The following is a 15,179-nucleotide window of genomic DNA, read 5'->3' as shown; positions in this document are numbered from 1 at the left end:
TCCTCTTTTGCCTAAGTTCACTACCTAGCATAAGTCAGAAGAGAACTGAAATTGGATGAAAGCAGCTGAATACAGGAAGAAAAGTTTATGCTGGGTCTCTTCTATGCTTTATGGTTTCATTTACTTTCCATGTCTGTTGATTGAAATAAACATGGAATTTAACAGTGAGAATGAGAACTGCAACTGTAAAATATCAGTTGCAGAGATCAAAGTAGTACATTTTACAACCTCAGATTTTAAAATTATTTTCAAATACTTGGTTTCTGATATTAATAATTTCAAGAGAAATTTAGAGAATAACTCTATGATTCTATGAAATAAGCCTGGCAAATTTTAATGGGCAACACTTCATAATAATCTACTTGTATAATGTATTTTATCTGGAGCTCTCAAATAACTACAAAGAAGTCCCCTTTCTCTGAAAATTTATATTATTTTAAAACATTATAAGAACATACAGAAGAACTCAAAGCATTGATTTTCTAAGAAGGATTGCCAATCTTTTCCTAACTAGTGCTAAATTTGAGTTGGTTTTAAGTAACATGATGAGATTTTTCCATATTTATGTTTCAGCTAGAATAAAGCTTGAATAGAATTCACTCTTGCCTGTGTGAATGATTAAGGGATTTTTTCCTTTGTTTCTTTTTTCTTTGGCTAAATTTGCAATTTGCTTTTTTCTGCATTTTGTAGAATACAGTGTTTTCTTCTGGCATTTGTGAGCTCTGTATTAGTTTTACCTTTGCCTTCCACTCAAATCAAGGCTTTCAAAGTATTTGGACTGACCTGTAATTTAAATCCAAGTTGATTTACTGGCAGTGGCTCCTAGGAAATAATTCAGTGTAAGTGTTGGTGCATACAATAGGCCCATGGATTTACAAAACAACAAACATCCTTCTCCCTTTTCTTTTTTCTATTCTCCCAAAAATTAAAAGCCTCAGTAGTACTCAGTACAAGTACAGTTCACTGAGCTTCACTGTGTGTACTACCTGCTCATAAAAACACTTCTTGGCATCTTTGGACATCACTCTTGCAGAGAATATATGGGAAGAGTCCTGCTGTGTTTTGACAGCAGCCTAGCCTAGAGAGTTCATGTACTTTAGTTTTTAATATCACCAAATCTTGCTATTGAGTCTGACCATACATCTGATTATAGATGAAGAAGAGGTAACTGGTTAGAATAAGAGGATTCTTCCAAACCACAGGGTAAACAGGCATCTTTCAGTGCCAAGCACAGGTATATTTTTCCACTTTTGTTGTGGATTTGTCTGTAAATCTGCTTCTGGGAGTAAAATTGTCCTGGCCTTTTGCATGCAAAATGCTTCATTTTTGCTAATCCTGCTGTAAGCTGTAGTGGGAGTAAGTATATACTACAGTTATTAACTACCAGCTTATTTAACCCCTCTCAGAAAAGGTACATAAAAAGAGTGGTTAACAATGCTTTTGATTTATGCACATTAGTACTCCCACAGTAGTAAATTTCAGGAAAATAAGCTTACATAGATTAGTAATTGGCCTTTTTTTCCTATGTCTTTAGGATATCTTCTAACCTGACATTAAGGAACAAGAGATTTTGCAATAAGAGATTAAATATACCTCATCCCTGTAGGAAAGTATTTAGAAACTTGTCAAAAAACTGTTAAATTAATGCCAGAGGAATTTAAGTTATTTTGAGGATTGCATTTTGATCACAATTATATAGCACTTTTTTTTTTTTTTTCTTTCAGATGACTTGTTCTAATGAATTAAGAGAGATGGGCGAAATTAGCATGCATGAGAAACAACCAGACATGAATGGTTTTAGCAAGTGTCCAGATCCATCTGTCTAGCCACATGTAAACTTATATTTGGAAGCAATATCAAGGACTAGGCCAAAGTCTGCCTGTAACTTTAGTTCAGTATAAAAAAGGATGGACTTTACAGGGCACCTCTTCTGTGCTCACATCTACTACTACTTTAAACCAGTGTAGAAGCCATCAGAAATACTGCTGGGAAACACTGCCTTGACTTTTTTCATAGGAAGCCAGCTTTCTTTGGAATGAAGCAAATGAGGGTGTAACTCTTCACAGTTCTTCCCTGGGTATCCAGTCAAGCACAGGAGATCTAAAGGTAACAGTGTACTTCTAACATTGACATACTTTGGGTGCACCTGGTTTAGCGTTTCTGTTTGGACCAAGAGTGCAATTTTGAAGCAGATCTCCTGATCATTCTAACTTACCTGCTTGGTTCATATCATAGAGCAGTTTCTGAGTGTGCAAACTGACTTATTCTCAGTTGAAATGAAAAGAAACCTTATGCCCCAGGAGTGCCACTACTGTACTGTGCAGCTGTTCTATCCATGGGACTGGACTGAGGATCTTCTGAAGTAAATGTCTATGGTATGGATGCCAGGCTCTTGGCACCAATGCTCTCCCTATACAGATCCACTCCTGTTAGATTATTTTATGCTTTTCCTTACATGATTTTCAGGAGTCTCCAGAAGGAATTCCAAATGAGTAGTCTCTTCTGATGGTTGGGCTAGTGCATATACCCTGCACATTATTAACTCGTTTAGTTCAGCAATGAAAAATCTTTCAGAAAGTTAAGAGGAAGATTATTTCTGATAAATAGGCAGAAGAATAGCCTAAATTCCATGCTTGGTACACTGACCAAATTGCCTCCAAAGTCTTTAAGTGCAAAGTAAATATGAATATGGCTACTGACATTGCTAGTGTTTTTCCTCTGATATGGCAAGATTAGAGACCATAACAGTAGCTTTTAAATTGGGATATTACCAGAATGCTTTTAATCCTCAATAAGAAGAATTCTTCACTAACAGGTATCTTTAAACACCATTGCTGCTTCCCCAGCAGCTGCACAGTTCACAATAAGCCAAATGTTCCCAAAAAATTCCTTGGAAGTGCATGAGTACCATGATGCCATGTATATTTCTAACTCAGAATATATCCATTTAGCTAGCAACAATGGGAAAGGCATAGTAACATAGTAAGTTGCCATTAAATTGCACCTGTTACTAGGTGATTATCAAAGAAAGGGGGCTATTGCAGACACCTATTGAAACATACTGTTCATAGCAGCTAACAAGTAAGTTCACATAGTCTGAAGGGTGGCAACAGCTACAATTAGGTTTCTATGCATGTATCACAGGCAAAGAAATACTAAAGCAATGATCACTGGAGTTGAAAGAAGCTCTGTGAAAAAGACAGTAATTGGTAAATGTTCTCATTAAGTGGAATTACCACCTACCTTAAACAAGAGCCATTACTATTAAGTATCATTAGACTTGAAGAAGAATTGATCTTTAAGACTCCTCCAAATCCTCAAGACAATTTATGTTATAATGTATACAACATGCCTTCTCTTCCCTCTCCTAAACTTAAGCAACTAGCAACTAAACATGGGCAACTTGAGAAAGCTTCACTAGTTACACAAATTAAAAAAAACCTCTTTAAATGTTTTGCCTAGGCTGTAGCATCACTTCTGGGATTATCTGATGCTGTCCATCCAAAAACTTACTTTGTGAGTCTTTGATTCTGTAAGGAAAATGGATTCTTGCCAAACATCTACCCTAGAAAAATCAGAATAAGAAAAAAAAAAGGGCTTTAATTATTTACAAAACCAAACCTACACGTGACATTTTACCATCCTCCCTTAGAAAAATTCTAGTGTCACCTTCTTTTACAATTGATGCTATATTTGGTTGAAGAATCACTTCCTTATCAGGGACAGACTCTTTGCTGTCTACAAAATTTCATTCAAATGTTGCTACCTGCTACTGAAAAAACTGTTTACAGAATCTCTACATCTCAAATTCCACTCCCCTGTTCATGCCAGGCATTACCTAACCCAGGCTCCGTTGTGTCTTCTCTGCAGCTGTGGAGCAGTTGTGCTGTACTATGGCAAAAGTCAACCAGCAGAGCCACGAGCAGTGATGTCCCTCCTGCTGGCAGTGACCCATCACTGTGCCCAGGTTGGGGCTGAAGGAAGCCATGTTGGTCGAATGCACAGTGGTAAGAAGTGAGTCTGCAGGAGAGGGAGCAGATGAGTAAGCGAAGTCCGTAGCAGGAGCAATTAAAGAAGTACTCCTAACCACAGCAAAAAAATGCTGTAACCATTCTGGCAAGGGCATCCAGTAGTCCTCTCAGGTCTCCTGTGCTGAGTGGTCCACAGCAGCTGGTGAGCCAAACACAGTAGAAGTAACTAGGAGGATCCAGGTAGGGGAAGGAGAGATACTATGGGCTGGAATACCATGCTACAGCTTGGAGAACAAGGAGATAGGTGACAGTAAAATGTCATGTCTGGAGGAAGGTGAGAAGAACTGGGATAGGACTCAAGGGGAAGAAAGCAGTTTTCATTCATTCACAGGGATTATATCATATAATAGAATGGTTTGAGTTGGAAGGGACCTTAAAGATCAGCAGGTTCTAACACTCCTGCATGGGCAGGGACACCCCCCACTAGATCAGGTTGCTCAGGGCCCCATCCAACCTGGCCTTGGACACTTCCAGGGATGGGGCTTCCACAACTTCCCTGCGCAATCTGTGCCACTGTCTCACTACCCTCACACTAAAAAACTTCCTCCTAATGTCTAACCTAAATCTTCTCTCTTCCAGTTTTGATCCATTACCTCTTGTCCTCTCACTACAAGCCCTTGTAAAAAGTCCCTCCCCAGCTTTCCTGTAGGCCCCCTTCAGATCCTGTGCAGTGAGAGGAGCTGCAGTCCTGCAGCATTTTATATGCTTGCAACATTCACACCAAAGGATAGGAAACTTCACTGGGACTACTAAACTTAATCCTGGTGTCTGCTGACTTTTGGGTGGCTCTTTGCAGTGCTAATGATCTTTTAATATGCACTGAACCTCATATAGTAATCACTATGTATCACTCCAAGGGCTTGGGCTTGTGTCTATATAGTAAAGCAGTGGCTGTAAAATAGGATTGAACATGAGCTAGTTGAGGTAATGATTTTACCCTCATACTTAATTGGCATATATGTTTGGGCAAACAATGCTGCTAAAGTAAAGCATTATTCCTCAGAGCTAAGAATTGGCAGGAATCTTCCATAACTGCAGTATCCTAATTATTAAAAACACTGATATAGCCTGAAAGTACTATCAGACAGTGAAAATAACTCTTCAGTACTTAAGCTGGAAAAAGAACATAATTAAAATAGAGGCATTTCACAACAGTACTTCTTGCTAACTTAAAGACACAACATTTATGCTACATAGAAAATAAGATGTTTAAGTATAGTGAGGCTTTTTCAGCAAAGATAACGCAAGACAAAGCAAGAATTAACAAAAAAATGAGGAAGCATTGAACCAAGTAGCATAATTAAAAACTATGACCTTTTTACTTCATTTGTTTTTTTTTTTCCCAGGCTAAAAATTCAATAGTTTTATAAGCAAAATAAGGCTTGAGGTTGTCTTGCCACAACCTGAGTGAAGCTTAGCAACAAGTACATATTTGTATAAGTAAATTACATCATTAATATGCATTTTTGCTTTATAATATAATATTCAGAATCTAACAGCACCAACAGACAAAATAACCATTGCTCCTTAAAAATATCACTACTTAGAGAATTACCTAACAATACATTTTCTCATCAATAGCTTTAAAAAGTATCCTAAATTCTGAAATGGATTATAATTTGCTATCATTGTGAATGCATACTTGAAGAAATTACAACTTCTTCCCTATCACTCTTTCCCAGTCTTGCAAACTAGGTGTTTTCCTGACACAGGAAATTAAGTCAGTTTTCACACTGCCTTATCCATGGTCAATTGGGACAGGAGCACCACTTTTCACTTCTTAGCAGAACACTTAAAATTAAGAGCTTCCCCAAATATGCCATTTAGGAGGAAACTACTGGCTTATGTCAGCAATATTCCAGCACAGCTCCAAGATGACTGTATTTTTAGCTGTTTTCTGATACAAAGTACACCCACTAAAGAACAATTGTGTGCTTCGAGGATGAAGTAAGTTGAGTGTACAAAAACCACATTAAAATAGACTCTGTGAACACTTGCTGACTCATATGTTCAGGCAAACACAAATAGATTTTTTAATCTATCATCTTGCCTGTCTTAGCTGGATTGAATTCCTGCACTGTTCTTGAAAATCTGTCCCTATCTCTTCTTAAGTCATTGTAGACAACACTGCTGTGTCTCTGTACATCAGATCATCTTAAAACTGAATAAGAAAACTTGTTAAACACACTTATCACTAAGAATTTATTTTTTTTTAACTTTCTCTGGAAGCACTTTTAGTGTAAAACTTCCTTTTGTTAACTTTTTAAATTAAATATGAAAAAGTGTCAAAACCAATTCCTCTTTTCCCTTTCAATTCACTGTTCTTCACATTTACAAACAGAAGCAGACAGATACAGATGCCTCAGAAGCATCCAGAGATGCACAGTGATAAAAAATAGTCAACCTTTTGTTCTCTTCTGGAGAGATTAACTCAACTCTCAACTGTATCATATGTAATTCGGAAAGCTCTGCATCTTGTGGACAAATCATGTGTGTTCCCTGTAGTTTATGAAACTTAAAATCTGTAGGTTCCCTGTAGACCCTTTTCAGTTAAATACTTCAGACGTCAAAGGTTGTAATTTAAGGTGAGTATAAATTTAACATCCTTTCAGTGGCAGTTCTGTCCTGTAGCTAGGCACTTGTTAGTAGCCAATGACCAGCTGCTCTTTCCTGCTTAATCATGGACTGCCAACAGGTGCCAAACACATTCCTTAGGAAATTAGAAACTAGAGAAGTGAAAATTTCCAGCCTTTGAGGCTAACAGATCTATTTTTAAATAATCTTTCATTTCCAGCCATAATCAGCTATCCCAGCCCTACACCTATTTTTCATTTTTCTATACCACCTCCTCATTAGCCTTGCCTGCTTTCCTCTGCCCTTCGCTTTTACCCTCGCTGCCCTCCTCCTTGCACCGAGCTCCCCGGTAGACAATCTCATTACCACGAAACATCACCAGAAGGATGGCGAAGGGCAGCGCTGCCCTGGCAGGGACCTCCAGCCCGGCTGCCGGGGAGGGGATGCCCCCCGGGCCGCAGCTCCAGCCCGGCTGCCCCCCGGGCCGCCCCCTCCCCTCAGGCTGCAGCGCCAGGGGCCGCCGCTGGGGGCGCCGCGCCGCCAGGGGGCGCTGTTGGCTCTGCGACGGCGCGCGGGGCTGCGCGGGGCGCGGCGGGCGCGGGCCCAGGCCCGAGGCGGGGGCGCTGAGGGGAGGCGGCGGCGAAGTGGCAGCTCCGCACAACTTGACGAGACTTGGGCTCGTCTTCAAGCGATGGAGGCTCCCCAAGGTGAGTCTCGTCTTTGCCTTCTTCTGCGAGACCGCCCTCAGGCCGCGGACCCGCCGTGCCGGCCCGCTCTCAGCCCCGCACCGGGGCCTGAGCGCCGCGCTCCTCTCCGCACCGGCCCCGCCACCAGCGCTGCCACCGCTCCCCGGCTCATCTGCCCGGCGTCCCGGCCTCGCACCGGCCGCGGTACGAACGGGAGCGCTGCCGCGGGAGCGCCGCGGGTCTGACGGGCAGCGAACCCACATCCCGTTCCCGCTCACGCTGCGCGGGCCCCGCCGCGGGCGCGGCCCAAGCGTCTCCAGCCCCGCGCGGGGAGGACGGCGCGCGGCTGTCCCGCCACGCGCCTCCCCACGGACAAAGGGAACGGAGCCGTCCCTCCCGCGCTTTTTCGCTCGCCGCCGCGGTTGGGGCCACCGGCTGCTACTCCCGCTCTTGCAGCGCTACCTGCCCCTGGCCCGCGCCGCCCAGAAAGCCCATCCAGGCGTCCCGCGAACACGCCCCTCACCGAGGCTATTGGGCGCCGCCGCCCCCCGGGGGCCGCCGCGGCGCTGAGTGGTCCGGCGGCCCGTCAGTCACCGCCGCCTGTCACAACACGCCCGGCTCCTGTCACAACAGCGCGGGTGCCGCGGCGGCACTTCCTGCGCGCTCCCCCGGCTCGGGGCCGCCACCCTCCCCGCGCCCACGGCACCGCGGGGGCTGCCGCGTCCCGCGCGGGCACGCTCCGCTGCGGGAGACGGGGATGTCCCCTCCGGGGAAAGTTGTCGCCGCCGTGCCGTGAGCGGAGCCCCACGGGGCTACGTCCGTCCGTGCCCCCCTCGCTCTCTCAGCGGCCCCGGAGAAGTTGACAGCGCTCGGCGGGGTGATGGCAGAGGCTGCCAGCAGCAGGGAGCAGCCGGCCGCGGGCCGTGCCCCGCCCGACGCCGCTCACCGTGCCGAGGAGGAGCCCGAGTCAGCGCCGCTGGACGCTCCGGCGGCGGCCCCGGGCCGGAGGCGGGAGCGCCGCAGCGGCGTCTTGGCCGTCGGTGCCGCCGAACGCTTCCCCGGCGGCAGCCTGGCACCGGTGGCAGCGCCCGACCCCGACGCCTGCTTGCTGGAGGCTGCCAAGGCCACCCCGCGGAGGAGCAGCATCATCAAGGTACGGGTGGGGAGTGCCGGCGGGCCCCGCCGCCGGCGGGTTGCCCGGGCTGGAGCCGCCCTCCGGTGCGGGGGTTCAGGAGGGTGCGGGGTGGGGGCGTGCGGGGCAGCCCGCGGGAGAGGGCACCCTCCGTGCCGGTGAAGTCGCCGCCCTGCCCGCACCGAGCCGGGGCGCCGGGGCTGCGGCGTTGTCTCCCTGGAGCCTTCCCCGGAGCCCTCCCCGGCCCCACAGGCTGCTCAGGGGGTATCCTCGGGGTCCCGGCCAGTCCCGGTGGAGCGGGCTGCGGACCTGGCCCGTGGCGGGGTGCGGCACAACACCGGGGTCCCGCCGCACTCGCTGTGCGTGCCCCGTGGATGTCGGTGGCGGGGCAGCTTCCCATGGAGTTGTAAAGTTTTTGTGTAGCAGCCCGTATCTCTTCTTGTATAATATTTATGAAGTACCTGGAGGCAGAATTAATAGAAGTGATGGTTTGCTCTTCAGTGGCAAAATATGCAGTGTCACAAATTAACAGAAGGCGTGTTTGGAGAATGAATGTAGTACAGATTGCTACGAAGCAGCACCGTGTGTTTAACACCCTTTATGTGAAATTAGCAGGTCAGGCGTGCTCCTGAAAGCCTCCGCCTATGTTATAATGTGGTAAGGAACACGACCTTATAATTATATTTATCTGGGTTTTTTACCCACAGTTTAATTCTTAGGAATAAACTATGCTGTTTCTAATTAAATGGTATCTCCGTGCAAGTACGTGGGCTAATCGCTATTTTCTGGGTAGATGATGAAGTCTCCTGAGCAAAATTAACTTAGCATATGGTCACACGTGATCTTCTTGTAGTGATTTGCACTTGGAAGGCATCCGGAGAACAGTGGAAAACGAGACTTCCCTTCTGTCAGTGTGTGAAGGCACCGGGCAGAGCTCTAGCTCAAGGCAAGAAGTGAAGAACACATACGTAGTTCTTATTATATCCATTCAAAGGAGGAATGGATAAACAAAATATTTACTTTTTGCGTTTTAAAGCTTTAACATTCACAGGAGGTAGTTGAGTGCAAAAGAGTCTCAGGATCCTTAGAAAGTTCCACCTTGAAATATTAACCCATTATGTCCATCGAAGTGTGGCTTTAGTGTTCTGAAGTGTGGCTTTAGTCTTCTAAAGGCATCCAGGGAGTGTGATGGTAATGCTTCCAACCGGTGGTTAGAGAAATGTTTCACTAAATCGGAACCAGAATTCTGCAAGTGTTCAGATATGGGAATGGTATTGTCTCTTGGAATTGTTTGAAGGTTTCAAAAATTGAAAATACGCAGTCTCGGATTTAAATTAAAGAACACGTAATTGTTTTCACAGACTATCCTGGTTCTGCGTGGTAGCTATGTTTTAATGTCATGAATGGTAGACAAGTTTGAATAACCAGTAGCATTTTCAGTAAGGTTGATATTTAGCAATACTACTTAGAGTGAGAACAATGCGTCTTCCAAGTGGAGGAACTTTCTTGAGATATATCCTGGAATGGTGTTTGTCAGCAGAGAGATTTCTGATAGAGGTAAGAAAGTATTAATGTTATATCAGGAACTGGTGAGACCTAACCTGGAATACTGGCTAAGCTCAGTTTCCTGTACTTAGGAATGGTGCATTCAAACTGGAGCAGGTGCAAAGATGGATAACTAGGATGAACTGATAAGGTCAATGGTATGAATACTGCATGAGGGCAAATTTAATTTCTAGGACAGCATTGCCTTTATAACAAAGGATGCCTATGCATAGATCCAGTCAGGAAACTAGAAGATTATTTCAGTTACTGTAAGGGTCTGGAATACTCTGATGATATAATGACAAATACCATAAGAAATTATAAATGTAGTTGTTAAGCTCATTAATTAAATTAGATAACATGATTGTGTCTGATAGGAGATATCTTAACTGGAGAATTTGCAGGTTATGCTTCTCGAAGGCTTGCTGTTGGGACTCATAGAGTGTATCATGCTTATTTTCCCACAAGGTTGTCTCAGTGGTGTATAGGAGTGTTTTGAATCATGATTTTTCTTTGGCATTGTACCAGTGAATGGGAAATACTTTTAACTTGGGATAGGAATTAAATAATTTACTTGTCTACATATTTCAGGAATGTCTGATGCCCTAAGAAATGTTCCTCAGGTGTTGAATGCAAATTGTAGGTGGCACTAAGTTTAAAACTCTCAGCTTTTTTTACCTATTCTGTTTTTTTCAGGACTTTAACATGCAGCAGTTCTGTGTAAGCTTTGTACATTTTGCTGGGGAATTCATTTAACAATGTTTGATTATAATTATTTTACTCTAAAAAATCCTGTGTGTTCATATAAATCCATAGTCAGAATAGTATTCCATCACTTTATTTAAGCTGATCTTGCCAGCTGAAAAAGGGGCTTTAAGAAGGCAAAAGAAGTTGAAAAGTCAGGGCAAGTTCTTGTTCTGCAGGAACTGAACACAGTTGCCCTGTTTTCCGGTTTTTCTCTCAGTATTTAAAGGTGTACTTTTAGTGTAAGTGGTTTCACTGAATTAACCAAAAAGTTAAAATTCTGTTGCTTTAGATGATCAAAGTATACTTTTTACAGCATTTTTTCCCAGCTGCAAGTTTCAAGGTTAGCAGCTGAGAGTACAATTCCAGTGGAAGACCAACTTGCTTTCATTGGAGTGTTTTGACATCCACAGTATCGATGTGAAGTATAAAGGACTGAACAGGGACTTGCTTAAAAAACCTTTCCTGCAGCACATTACATTTGGCATATACTGCAAGTAAACTATGAACCCTTCTAGATAATCTTCAGTGCATTCATTTGCTCTACATTTGGCCTCAGAAATAAGATAATTTATTTATATAAAAAGAATAAAATGTAGCTGGAATATTTTTATTCTCATTTTGCTTTGCTGATGTTCACAGCTTTGTAGACTGAGGTAAATTTGAAATAGCACTAATGAGAAATAGTTGCAACCACTGTTCTTAAGAAAATTTCACTAGTACGTGTGCCTTAGTTGGGTTTTGTTTTGTTTTTTTTGGAGGGTTGGTGTTTTGTTTTATTTTGGGGTTTGGGGTTTTTTTGTTTTGATGCCAGGAAGAGGGAAATAGTTGTACTACAGAACCAGAGCTTTTGCCATGAGTTTGGAATCGGCAGAGTATAATGGTTGGAAGACAAAATTAGAGAAATGGCAAGATAACATAGAATGTGACCCATTTTTGAAGAAGCCTAAAGGTGGACCATACACTGGCTAAATTATTTGCCATGTATTTCCATTTTATTTTTCTTGAATAATGCAGGGCAAATTGTTTGCAAATAAAGTGTTAATTGCAACAACTTTTAGGTCAAGAGAAGAGAAAATATTGTAAAGAACTGTATTTCTTCTATCTTTGCATGTAATGCTTTGCAAGCCTTCCTGTGGAGGGTTCTAAACAGAGTTGACCCATGTTTTCCTCCTGGCATGTTCCTTTTGACCTTGCCACATACAAGCATTTTAATAAACGGGTAGGAAGGCCATGTAATTTGTTATGTAATGCCTACTGATATATTTTGCAACTTTTAACCAAGATATTTCCCTGTCAGTTCTTATCAGACTTCTCTCTCTGCTTTGTTTGCATGCAATACAAACTTTTGGGACTATGTGGGTTTTTTTCTTCCTGGATCTTTGTGTCAAGATACTATAGCACATAACCCAGCTCTGTATTGTGTTTGTAACTGCAGACTATGTCCATGAAGTGAACTTGAAGTAGAAACTGCAGAATCAGACCTTAACTTCAGTCACAGTAGAGCAATGAGATCTTTCTCTGAAGTTCTTCCAAAGAATATTTGCTTCTGTTTCATCTGGATTATTTTTTTCTTTAAAAGCCAGTTGAGCTATCCTTGCCTGTCATATACTACTAGTCTTAGAAGTGCAATGATTAGGGTTTTGCGATTGAATTATCAGTGGAAATGTACCAAGATAGCCAGCTGTCTTGCTTCAAGAAGTTTTATTTATCCTAGTGACATTTTTAGCTTTAAAAAACCCAAGCTGACAATAATAAAAAAAATATTTGTTTCTTTCAGTTTGTGTTCTGAAGTGCGTTGAAAAATGTGTTTTAAATACATGATATGTCTGTCTATGCAACATGATTACTTAAGAATTTTTGTTCTGAAGACAGTGGAATTTTTCAGGACTGTAATGATTCTCCAGGAGCTCTTACTTTTTGCTATGTAAGCTTACATTCGCATACTTGCTACTTAATAATCTAAACCTATGACTATGTAAGATTTGTTAAAACTAATTAATTAGTTGATAGCCTAATGGTGTTTTTACCACAACTGCATTATTTGGCATATTCACAGCTATCCTAGAAAAAGAAGAACATATTTAGGTAGACAACATATTAAAGAACACAGTAGAGCCTAAAAAGGTATAGAGAAGGCTAAGAATTACTTCTCTAGCCATGTAAATACTGTGACAAGATGAGAAATCAGTGAGATTGGCTTGGAAAAAGGAAACTGGTGGGTGTTCATTTAGATGTGTGTACATTCACAAAAAGTGTTGGTGAGAGAAATAGGGAATCAATGCTCTCTGTCTTTAACAGAACATGAAGGAGAGGAAACCTGGTGATATCAGGTTCAAAATAAATGGAAGTATTTTCTGAGGCAGCATGTGATTAAAACATGCACGTAACAGCCACGGAAAGCTGTGACAGTCCTAAATGTAAATAGGTTCGAGCAGGTTCAAAGTGACAAATTGGTGAAGGAGAGCTTTGCAGTGCACCAAAAGCATCTGGCTTAAACAGTCCCAAAACTACACAGTTGAGTGCTGGGAAGCCACAGGGGAGGATTGATCACTTTGTACTTTTCTTATGTGTCTCCCTCCACATCCATGTACCCCGGTAGCTGGGATACCAGACTAGATTGACCTTTGTCTAACCCGGTATCTATTTGTTGAGAAGAACTTAAATACACTGTTAAGAGACACAGAAGACTGTTTTCCGTTATTGCCAGTGTAAAAATTTCTTCAAAAATAAAATAACGTTCTCTGTTAATTAGTTACTTAGAATTAATTAAATTTTGTTGCCAGCGTTACAGAGGAGAACAATTTTGGAGATATTTTTTGGATTGCTGTGGCATAGCTGTTTGCAGTTGTCTTCCTATTTTCATAACACTGCACCTGTATCCCATACACTACTATTTTTTTCTAAGCATATACTTATGACAGGTTTGAACAAAACCTGTACTGGTTGTAGACACTGACGTTTTGTCAAATGAATTGTATCTACTTAATCTTACTAAGATGGACAGTTTTTCTGTGGAACTGTTACCGTTTATCGCATTATGGAATTATTGCATTACAGGATTCAGGTGCAGGATTTAGGCATATGGGTCCCATGAAGCTGTCCTGAAGGCTCACATAGCTTCTTATGCTCTTCAGGAATCTAAGGTTTGCCAGAAAATTTTCTTACAGAGGTTGTTCTCTTGTGCAGGCCCAAAGTCACTTACACTTGCTGCTCAGCATTTTAGTATGTACCTCGTGCCCAAGTTAGTCTATGATTATTAACAGGTGAAGGTTTCTTTCCATCCAGTTTCTCGAAATTTTTCATACTTAATTTGGACTTTGTTTCTGATGGCTGGGTTTGCCACAAAATACAATCATTCCAATTTCCAGCTTTCTCTGCACTCAAATGAAAAAGTTAAGTTTTGCTCAGGGAGAGCTTTAGGGCCTGGCTATTAGTGTCTCTGAAAAGTCAATGGGAGCCTTTACACTACCTTGTGTAAACTTTAGTTCGTACTTCCAAGAAAACCCAACAACTTGCATCCAGGGCAAACTGCATCTATGAAAGTTTATGGCATGTTTGTCTGTTATGCTGATTGCTAACTCTAGAGGAGTTTTATTGTCAGTAAGTTCCATATAGCACATAATACAGCACATGACTAGTGGCCTCCCTAAACATGCGTAGAGATAGATAATAGCATTGTGATTGTGGTATCTTTCCATACAGAATAATAAAAATCAAGATTATTTTAATATCTGAAATTACCTAAAGGTGACCTTTTTCAAACTGGTAGGATAATATCAGCAAGTCCTGGCAGGTCTTTTCAGGAAGTAGATAGGTTTTCTAGGTAAGAGGCAGGAGCTGTTATGGTCAGGAATAAGAGATGAAGTTGGTGATATTGGTTGATTTGTTTTTCAAGTATGTCATGTGCACAAAGACTATTGTGCAGAAGTACATCTATAATGATTTAAAATAATGTTTTGTTGTAATAATGGTGCTGGTGGGTAGAGCAGCAGTGGAAGAATGCTTTCTACTGTTTTCCAAATAAGTTAAGCAGCTGTAAATAAAGTTAATTTTTCATATCTGTACAGATATGCAAATCCTGTTTTTATAATATTATTTTATTAATTTTGTTATTCCACAGAGATCTACTTCATCTGTAACAAAAATGTTTTATTTGAGTTAATGGTTTATAGTTTTTTTCTGTCCTTCCCCACAATAGATGTGAAAATGCAGGTAGTTACTGTATATAGAGCAAATAATGCGTCCTCTGTGGTGAAACATTAGCTGATTGTAAACCTAATCAGCATATTTTTTTTCTTTGCAAGATGCACCCGGTAGGTGTAATTTTTAGTAATACCTTGGTGATTTTTCTAAGAAATGGGGAATTATGATTAATGTAACTTTTTATTACACGTGTATTCTATCTTATTTCTTTCTTTTAGACAATATGATTTGGAGATTTTGACATGCATGACAATTTAGGAG

At 42.0% G+C, this 15,179-nt stretch overlaps 1 protein-coding gene across 2 annotated transcripts in view; it reads left to right on the top strand.

Annotated features, from left to right (window-relative positions):
- The first annotated feature begins 7,248 nt into the window (after positions 1–7,248).
- PLCL1 (phospholipase C like 1 (inactive)) overlaps positions 7,249–15,179 on the top strand; it is a 190,015-nt gene continuing 182,084 nt past the window's right edge. The window contains exon 1 of one of the 2 annotated variants that reach the window (XM_051623427.1): positions 7,249–7,312. Coding sequence is in view for 1 of the 2 variants with exons in the window: in XM_051623426.1 (XP_051479386.1) it covers positions 8,172–8,444 (273 nt within the window). In the remaining variant the exon portion in view is untranslated. Of the gene's footprint in view, positions 7,313–8,016; positions 8,445–15,179 lie in introns of those variants that run through there. The other variant, XM_051623426.1, reaches the window with a different exon arrangement.

This window comes from Apus apus, chromosome 6 (assembly GCF_020740795.1).
Source record: "Apus apus isolate bApuApu2 chromosome 6, bApuApu2.pri.cur, whole genome shotgun sequence".
NCBI lineage: Eukaryota > Metazoa > Chordata > Aves > Apodiformes > Apodidae > Apus > Apus apus.
Note: the sequence above shows the minus strand (reverse complement) of the source record. Positions and strands in the feature narration are given on the sequence as shown.